Source organism: Neolamprologus brichardi, chromosome 16, assembly GCF_056152115.1.
Source record: "Neolamprologus brichardi isolate AB-2024 chromosome 16, ASM5615211v1, whole genome shotgun sequence".
Taxonomy (NCBI): Eukaryota; Metazoa; Chordata; class Actinopteri; order Cichliformes; family Cichlidae; genus Neolamprologus; species Neolamprologus brichardi.
In genome coordinates, this window is record NC_142119.1 from 5,600,001 (window position 1) to 5,609,896 (window position 9,896).

The 9,896-nt window shown below is 39.9% G+C and overlaps 1 protein-coding gene across 1 annotated transcript in view; it reads right to left on the reverse strand.

The window, feature by feature from the left end:
- Window positions 1-9,509, reverse strand: part of LOC102783226 (lactase/phlorizin hydrolase-like) — a 10,954-nt gene extending 1,445 nt beyond the window's left edge. The window contains exons 1-16 of the mRNA XM_087830015.1: window positions 8,897-9,509; window positions 8,556-8,626; window positions 7,234-7,311; window positions 7,048-7,141; window positions 6,410-6,494; window positions 5,628-6,306; window positions 4,884-5,532; window positions 3,247-4,785; window positions 2,867-3,135; window positions 2,448-2,738; window positions 2,140-2,338; window positions 1,204-1,406; window positions 1,014-1,120; window positions 654-785; window positions 329-552; window positions 1-177 (exon numbers count right to left, since the gene is read on the reverse strand). The exon at window positions 1-177 is cut by the window's left edge and continues 57 nt beyond it. Coding sequence (XP_087686141.1) covers window positions 1-177; window positions 329-552; window positions 654-785; window positions 1,014-1,120; window positions 1,204-1,406; window positions 2,140-2,338; window positions 2,448-2,738; window positions 2,867-3,135; window positions 3,247-4,785; window positions 4,884-5,532; window positions 5,628-6,306; window positions 6,410-6,494; window positions 7,048-7,141; window positions 7,234-7,311; window positions 8,556-8,626; window positions 8,897-9,509 — 5,410 coding nt within the window. The remainder of the gene's footprint in view (window positions 178-328; window positions 553-653; window positions 786-1,013; window positions 1,121-1,203; window positions 1,407-2,139; window positions 2,339-2,447; window positions 2,739-2,866; window positions 3,136-3,246; window positions 4,786-4,883; window positions 5,533-5,627; window positions 6,307-6,409; window positions 6,495-7,047; window positions 7,142-7,233; window positions 7,312-8,555; window positions 8,627-8,896) is intronic.
- Window positions 9,510-9,896: the final 387 nt, after the last annotated feature.

Sequence of the window (9,896 nt, forward strand, 5' to 3'; positions counted from 1 at the left end):
ACTTTATGACTTTGGTGTAGAAGTTTACAGAGCTCTTAGGCACTCGAGCAAGATTAGGGTCTGAGCGATTAACGTAGAACAGACCAAATCTCTGTGAAAAGCCAGAAGCCCACTCTAGGTTGTCCAACAGTGACCACGCTGTGTAACCACGCACATCCACACCATCAAGCAAGTAAGCTGTGAAGAGAAAATACGTACCTTCATATACTTGAAATTCAGAGTCTATTTTAAAACATCCATATTACACACAAAACATGATTATGTTATTTTCCTCTCCAGGACATTCCTGGCTTTAGATTTTTTTTTTATAAACAGAGGTTTTTGATACCTTTCAACACCTGGTTAATGTACTGTTCATAGTAGTAGATTCTGTGAACATCATTTAGATCAATAGGTCCCTGCTCTGAGACTCCATTCTCAGTGACAATAATTGGTGGATTTCCATATTCATTTTTGATGAAGTTCAGCAATCTGCGGATACCAAATGGTGCAACCTTTAGCCAGACGGAGGCTGAATCCAACCAAGTGGGATCAGGAACTGTCGCCGCACCACTGCGGAGGGCAAAATTTGTTAAATTACAGAATAAAGAAGCAAAGCTGTTCAGAAGAATTAGTTCCAGAAGACAGTTGTTTTTCAAATGTTAACTTCTTACATGTCTGCCTCAAGGCTTGCAGTATTTCCATGGTCCACAGGAAATGCCAGGGCAGATGTGTAGTGGTTCAATCCAAAGAAGTCATGAGTGCCCTTAATTCTCTTAATCTCCTCTTGAGTAAACTCAGGCAACCTGGAGAAATTTAAGGGAAACCAAACTTACTTATTATACTATAGAGCTACTTAGAAAATCACAAACAAACTTTTAAAGATTTAATAATAGGGTCTTGATGGATGCTCAATCATCCAGGTAAGGAAATCCCAAAAAGTTGATTCTGTTCATATGGAAGTAGTGTTGTCAGTGAAAAACGCTTGTGAACAGAATTAGCTTTTTGTAATTTAATAATAGCCTTCATAATACCGAGACTGTGGTAGACCAGCAGCTAGACTTCGGTCTCTTATTCTTGTCTTCATAATTTCACTGTAGTCACCATTAAATATGGGATGGGAAAACCAGCCAAGAGTGAACTGCACAAAGAGAAACATAATAGTCACTTGAAATTAACTGTTGTCAATTTTTCTTTTGATAAATCTGAAAGGAATTGGCATACCTCCACCACACGTCTTGCAGCGTCATAGTCCTCCTGTCTATAAGGATTTCTGGGTTCGGACCAGTCAGAGCTGATTGTGATGGAGACTATGCCGTTCTGTTTGGCCCTGTACTTGTCATTGTAGAGATGCCAGGCCTCGGCGTGAGCTTTAATCAGGTTGTGACCAACAATGTAGGGAAGATTGTCTGGTCCTGAACTGATTCCTGGGGACAAACATGGACACATTTGCTGCCTATATGCTCTGTTTTTTTGTTGTTGTTGGGGTGGGGGGTTGTCACTATGGTTTAGAAATGTGAAGAACTGCTGTACAGATTACAGCTTATTTCAAAATAGTCAGATATTTACCTTGACCACATATCCATATCACGGACAAACAGTATCCAACAGTTGTTTATGTTTTTAAACCTATTTTGCACAGAGAGGCATTTTTTGGAAAATGTATTGATAGCAATGTTGAATATTCTTACACAATAAGACCAAAAAAAATAACTACACATAAAATAATTACACCATAAAGATGGTTTATTTTTCTACCTCCACACGTACACGGGTATTTCTGAAAACAGAGATTTTCTGTTTATGTTGATAAAAAAAATCTCCACCATGGTAGGAGTTTTTAAAAATATACTTTTTCAGTGACCCAAAATGCAGTTTACGTGTGGACGAAAGGCGCACATGCATAGAATAAGCTGTGTTTTCAAAAATACCAGTGTAGGTGTGGACGTGGTGTAAAAGAGGTAGTAGTTGATTTTATTGCTGCCTGTAATTTATTAGTTTACATTTATTTGTTTAATTCTTCACAAACAGTTTGAGGTGTGAAATAAACCGCAATGGAATTTGAAAACAAAATATGTGTGTGTGTGTGGATGGAGCATGTGTTTGTGCCGGGAGGGGGCCTAGAAAAAAAAATTTGGAAACCACTGGCTCAAACCATACCTGGGGCAAAGTCTCCAAAGCCATATCCATGGCGGGCTATAACGAGCGGCTCATTAAAGGTGATCCAAATTTTAACTTTGTCACCAAGACGGTCAAACATGAGGTCAGCATAGTCCCTAAAAAGCTTAACAAAGCTGTCATTCAAAAAGCCTCCATAATCCTCTATAGCTTGTGGTAGATCCCAGTGGTACAGAGTAACCTGAAAGGAAAGGAAAGGAAAATTGGCTGTACTTGCTGACTTGATCTGCTTTCCATGTATATTTTCTGGCACAAAGATTTTCTGTTTGCCAGAAAGGAATTATTCATACCTGTGGCTCGATATTTGCAGCATGCAGTGCGTCCAAAAGTCTTTGGTAGTAGTTGATTCCAGCCTCGTTAATGTTATTGATAGTGCCATCAGGAAGGACTCTCGGCCAGGATAAGGAGAAACGATAATGGCTTACTTTCAGCTGCTTTAATATCGCAACATCCTCTTCTATTTTATTGTAACTGTCACAGGCTATGTCCCCATTGTCATCATTTAATATTTTGGAAGGACTGTGAGTGAACTTGTCCCAGATGCTTAGACCTTTTCCATCTGCCCTCCATCCTCCTTCAATCTGGACACAGTAAATGCAAAACAATAATTTAAAGAGATGAAAACAAGGGAAGCAAGACAGTTTTCAAATCATTCCTCAACTATTGCTTAACTGCGTAAAAGTAAAATTGCAGTAAAAGTATAAGTTACTTGGTAGGCCGATGAAGCAGTGCTCCACATGAAATCCTCACGGAAGTGACCATAAAGCATCTTCTCATCATCTGGAAAGGGGAAACCATTATTCTTTATGATGTTGTAATAGTAATGAGCTGAGTACTTTGGTGTTCTTGGACGATCTGGGTTGGTGAAGTCCACGTGGTGCAGCCCAAATAGAAATTTGTACCCGTGCAGCCACTCAAAAGAATCCATAAAGGCTGTTGCTGTGTATCCTTGCAACCGCACACCATCAAGGTTATTGGCTGTAATGTAACCACAAATGCAAACACATACATACAAAATAAATGAACAACCAGTCATGGCAGTGGTGGAAAATGTTAAATATCTTCTGAAATATTTTTATATCAAAGCACCTTTGAGAGCCTCATCGATATAGGCCTTGTAAAACATTACTCTTTCGAAGTCATCCCATTCTACTGCTGCTCCATTCTCAGTAATATAAATCTCTGGATCACCATACTCTTCCTTGATCCAGTTGAGGAGTCTCCTCAAGCCCCAGGCCACAGCTTTTTGGTTAGGAATGGCTGTAGTTGGTGAATCAGGTTCCTCTGCTTCTCTCATGTCCCGGTCCCATTCGTAGGAGTGAGGCTGAAGCCGAGCTGTAACATGGCTTACAATCTTTGTAGTGTAATGATTTACACAGAATACGTCAGCAGTTCCCTTGATGGAGTTCTTTTCTTCTTCAGTAAAGGAAGGAAGTCTTGACTGTGGAAGACCTTGGATTTCGCTTTTGTTCCCAACTTGCCATTTCAGTGCATCAGGATAGTCACCATTCTTAAAAATAGGATGTGCAAACCATCCCAGTTGGAACTGCATCGCCCGGTCAGCAGTTACCACTTCACGGACTACGTTGACATCAGCAGGTTCGAACCAATCAGCGTTGAGGGCAATGGATATTAGACCACCCTGAGACTGACGATATTTGTCGTCATATGTATGGTAGGCCTTGGCATGGGCTTTAATGAGGTTGTGTGCAACTATGTATGGTCTATATCCTGGGTCCACAACATTTGGTGGCATATTTCCAAGTCCATATCCAGACCATGCAATTGTCTGAGGCTGGTTAAGGGTTATCCAGAATTTCACTCTGTCACCAAAAGTAGCAAAGCAGAAGTCGCAATAGTCATTAAAAATGTCAATCATCTCTGCACTTTCCCAGCCATTGACCTTTTGCAAAGCTTCAGGAAGGTCCCAGTGGTACAGTGTTACCATGGGTTTGATATTGTACGCTATAAGACCATCAATGAGTCTGTTGTAGTAGTCAACACCTTTCTGGTTGAGGGACTTACGTGTGCCATCAGGAAAGATCCTGGACCAGGACAAAGAGAATCTGTATGACTTCACCCTCAGAGCCCGCAGCATGTAGAGATCTTCATTAAGTCTGTTGTAACTGTCACAGGCTACATTGCCGTTTGCTTTATCAGGAATAGTGTCAGTTGTCTGCGTGAATGTATCCCATATACTAGGACCTTTGCCATCAGCATTCCAGCCACCTTCAATTTGGTAGGCCGAAGAAGAAATTCCCCAACTGAAGCCCTCAGGAAAAGTGCCATAATGGTAAAATTTTCTATGAAAATTTGACTGTGAAGAGAATTTCTCCCAAACTACCTTTGCCTGAGATGGAACTTCTGAGGGTGGTAAAGCAGCTAAACGTCGAGTTAATAGCCTTTCTGCAGCTTTAAACTTTTTACTTTTTTGTGTAGTGAAACCATTTTGCTCGATAATCTCAGAGTACAAATATGCAGATTGCTTTGGGGTCCTTGGTCTGGATCCGACTTCAAAGCTGACATAGTGAAGACCAAATCTTTGGCTGTAGCCTTGGTTTGCCTCAAATCCATCCATAACTGACTGCACTGTGAATCGCTGCACATCTACTCCATCTGTGAGTGTTGCTACAAAATGAACAAACAAAAACAAAATTAATATTTGAATTATTTTAACTCTCTCTCTAAAAAAATGACTTCAGATCAGGAAAATCCCCAACACTAACCTTTCAGAGCCTCATTGATGTAACTTCTCATATAGTCCATTCTGCTGGTGTCAGTGAGATTGTCAACACTGTAATCTGTTGGCATCCCATTTCCTGTTATGTATATAGGTAATTTGTTAACATTCAGGTATTCTTTTGAAATGTAGTTCAGGAGCCTTCTAAGTCCCCAAGGAACAGAATAGATCCAGTCAGAAGCTGTGGGACTCCATGTGGGGTCCACAGTTGCATGGAAGTCACCAACACCATCAGGACCGGGGGTGCACCCACCATTACTGTTGCTGACCAGCCGAGAAGTATAGTGATTTAAACCAAAAAAGTCAGCAGTACCAAGTATCCTCTGGCTCTCTGTGGGAGTGAAAACTGGGAGCTTTGCTGGTACAGAGTCAGAGCATGCGGTTTTCTTCTGTTCTACCTGATCTTTGAGTATTGCAGGATAATCTCCATCTACAAATATGGGATGTGCAAACCAGCCCAGCATAAACTGCAGGTAACGGTCTGCAGCTGCTACATCTTCAGGCTTGGCAGGGTCACTGGGCTCAGCCCAGTCAGAGTTCAAGGCAATGCCCACTTTTCCTCCTTGTGTTTTCCTGTAATTGTCATTATAGACATGCCAGGCCTCGGCATGGGACCTGAGAATATTGTGAGTGACCTGATAATGCAAATTCAAATGTTAAGTACATTAGTGCAATGATAGCACTTATAATAAAGTGTGTAATTACAGTATTCTAATAACATCACTGTCACCTGATAGGAAGATTCCACATAGTCCTTTACTCCTGGGGCATGCACACCAGTACCATACCCAGCATGGCTCACTACCCAGGGACTATTGAATGTGTTCCAGATCTTGACTCTGTCTCCAAACCTGGAGAAGCAGAAGTCTGCATAGTCTTTGAAGGCCTCTACAATGGAGGCATTGGTCCATCCACCATAATTCTGGAGTGCTTGAGGCAGATCCCAGTGGTACAGAGTGACAATGGGTTGTATGCCAGATGCAATGAGAGCATTTATCAGCTGGTCATAGTATTGAGCTCCTTTTTCTGATTGGCTCTGTCGGTACCCCGTGGGGAAAATACGGGCCCAAGAGATGGAAAACTGGTAGGTGTCGACCTGAAGACCTCGCAGAAGGTAGACATCATAATCTACCTTACGGTAACTGTCGCAAGCTAGGTCAGCTGTCTGATTTGCAAAGGCTAAGCCCTCATGACCAAACCGGTCCCAAATAGTCTCTCCTTTCCCGCCTTCTGACCAGCCACCTTCAGTCTTAAAGGATACGCTGGAGGTGGCCCACTGGAAGCCAGAGGGGAATGATTTCTGAAGGAAAAGATCTCGTTCTGCTGTGGTCTGGGACTTAAATTTATCCCACACAGTCTGATAACTGTTTCTTAACCCTGTCATCTTTGTGTGGTGTGAAATGCCATGACTTTTGGAAAAAGAGAGACATGAAAAATATAAGCAAATTTTTAATCAAATAAGAAAAAAAAAACAGAATTCCAGTACATATAAATCAGAAAATGAACTCTTACTTGACAAGAGCATCTTCCGTGTCCAGCTTGCCTAACATGTCCTTCATGTCACATCCCACAATATTCAGGCCATTGTCCATCAAGACTGTGTTGTGTTCAAGAAATATGAATTGTTTTAAGTTCAGTTCTGATATAGTTCTGATATATGTTATTGTAACAATATGTACTCACTATTACTGAAAACATCGTAAGTGTGTGCTAAGTCTATGGGTGCCTTATATAACATCACTGGCCCATAACAAGAAGATTTCATGACATGATAACACTCCCAAGATTTAGAACTTTATCTTAATGTATTCTGTTTGGTTAACAACACCAGAGGATTTGCCCAGATGTTGTGGCCTTTGGTTTTTCTTTATTCTGCCATCCCGTAATATCTTCAGATAGCTGTTTTTTGAAAGGATGTACACTGTACACAATAATAAGTGGTATTATAGTCACAGAAATATTTAACTGGTGTATTAGGCACCATGAGTACGTATGTCACAACACAAATCTCTACTACAACAGCTACCAGAAAGTAGTATTACATATACAGCTCCACATTCATAAAATTAGGTATTGTTCTTGTTTCTGTTATGGGAAATGATTATTAATATCTTAAATTTGGAAAGTCAAAAAGCTGTCATGACATTTACCATTTAGGAAATCTCCAAGAAGCTGGTAATCATTGGGAGAACAATCATGAGCACTCGTCTTGTAAATCAGGATAGGCAAGTTCCTGCTCAAAATCTACAACATAAAATGAAACATATGTAGCTTTGCTGTATCAGCAAAATGTTAAATGCAACATTTAAATAAACATCTTATAATTTTTATTGTACCTGTAAGTTACTCAGTTCATTTTCAAACTCTGAAGAGATGGCACAGTTGTAGTCAATGTGCACTGACAAGAAGTCCATCTGTTCCAAGCAGGAGATACACAACATCAGGTTGTCACATCATTCTGAGATGGGACTTTTTTGAACCATTACTTCATCATTTTTTAGAAATTTTAAGGTGATTAAAGTGACTTATTCTTTGTTTTCATTGGCATCATTGAAATAAATTGAATGTCACGGTTCAGGGTCAGTATGACCCAGCATTTTGAGTTTCTTGTGTTTTGGTAATATTTTGTAGTATGGTTTATGTTCTGATTCACTGGTAGTCTTAGTTATGTTGTGTTGAGTGTCCTGTAGTCCCTGTTTAACTCCTTGTTTGGATTCTCTCTTGAGTCTTGTTTATTTGTTAGGTTCTTTGTGTATTTTATATTTCCTAGCCCAGTATTATTATACTCTTGACTTATTCTGTATTTGTTGTCTTGGTCTTGCCTCTGTTTGGTCTGTTGTGTTTCCACGTCATAGTGTCTAGTCTGCGTCTTTGTTAACTGTCTCATGTTTCCTGTTTTACTTTGACAGTCCCTTGTCTCTTGTCAGTGTTTCTACTTTTGCTTCCCCTTGGTCGCGCCATGTTTGCTGACAAGACACAGCTGTGCTCTCCTCCTGTGTCTCATTCCTTCGTCATCCTTCAGTGTATTTAAGCCCTGTGTTTCTCTCTGTCAGTGTTGCGTTGTACCGTCACCGTGCTGTGTGGTTTTTCTCCTCTGTGTTCTTGAGGAAATTGTAATTCCCAGTCCTTGTTTATTTTCTGAGTTTGTGTTTCTTAGTTTTTAGATTCAAGTGTGTCCAGTTTATTTCTAGTTTTCTAGTTTGAGGTTTTGGTCCTGAAATTGGGTCCTACATCCTGCCTACCACACAGCACTCAACATGACATAAAAAACCAAATCTGTCATATTCTAAACAAACCAAAAAACAAACAATCAAAAAGTATATAATTATATGACCAATCCATATAAAATCCATATAACAACAGTCAGTAGTTCCAGATTATGAGAAAATGATTAAAATTTCCATTGGGAATAATTAACCTCAGGTACGTTAGTGCTGCTGTTCTTGTTGTTGAATGCCTTCAACAAAACCAAAATAAAAAGAATAACTGGAGCTTATTGTAAATATAAAATATTTCATTGCCGATTATCAAAATAATATCAACAACCAAAAATATTATTAGGATCCTAAATAAAAATCATGCAAGGAGGTGAAATTCTGACTATACATATATTAGTGTTTAAAAGATATGTATAGATAAAAGAAAAGAAAAAACTTACACTTGTTGAAGCTTTAATGTTGGAGAGAGAAGCCACATCTTTAGTTTTTAGTCCAAGTGACAGACGTCTGCCTGTAAATATGCAAGCATGAAAGGCACTTTTACTGTTTGGAACTGCTGAACGTGCTGAAAGATTTTATTAACTTAGTTTGGTTATACACTGATGGAAATTTATTTTTACAGGTGATTTCTCAAGACACTTACATATAAATGAAACCTTAAGTAAACTCAAGCCTCAGAGAAATAAGAACAAGTATTGACTAGTAAATAATTCTGAAAAGCATAAATTTAGTCGTGTTCTTTTGTCTTTAATCTTCACTTTTTCCTGTTAATTTGATTCACCTTTGTCAGTAAAGCGCTGATGGTACATCTGGTAAATGTTCTTGTTGAGTTGAAGGATGTTCTGCAGAAAACTGGGAGCATGTGCAGGCTGCCCGTCATGCCAAACACCATCCAGTGTCACCCATGAGTGTGCAAGTGGTGCAAACTCTTGGAAGGCAAACTCTGCATACCGCTGAAACATCTGTGCCAGCTCCTGGCTCTCCCAGCCTCCATACCTTGATTGCAGAGACTCTGGAACTGTCCATCCATGAAGGATGACCAGAGGCTGAAGACCTGCTTCCAGCAGCTGTTTCAGCAGGGTCTGGTAACATCTAACCACAGCCTGCTGGGGCTGGCTGGGGTGGCCTGTAGGAAGAAATTGAGCCCATGACAGCGGTACTTTGAAGTGGGTCACCCCTCTGCTCTGCAGGTACTCAAAGTACTGCTTAGAGCCAGGAGGAACGGGATGACTGCAGTCAAAGTCATCATTTACGCTTCTGTCTGAGCTTCTGACCACCTGCTTTGTCAGAGGCCCTGCAAGAAGTATAAAGTCCTCTCTTCCATTCACCTCACTGCTCTGACAACCACGGAGACAAAAAATGTTCAGACAAAAGACCCACAACAGCTTCTTCATTGTGGCTCAAAAACAGAACAACTGATATTTTTCGAGTCTAGCCGATCTATTTAACAGCAATATTTTTCCTTTTTATTACATTGTTACACAATTTTTATTCTTGGCACCTCATTTAGTTATCACAAATGTTTTATTGTAGCTTTGAGATATAGCCAGATAGACTCTGGACTGTAGAGATAGCAACTTCCCCATCTTCTGTTCTTGAGCTCTGATATACTTTTTATTGCTATAGAATCATATCTTAGTCATTAATTTTACTACTGCTATCCAAGGTGCTTAATTTTAGTCTTTTATTTACTTTTGACTTCTGTTGGTTTGTTTTTATGTTTAACATAACATCTTACTGTCTAAGTGTTGCAGAGATGTTGAAAGGTTTGCGTTGTTATA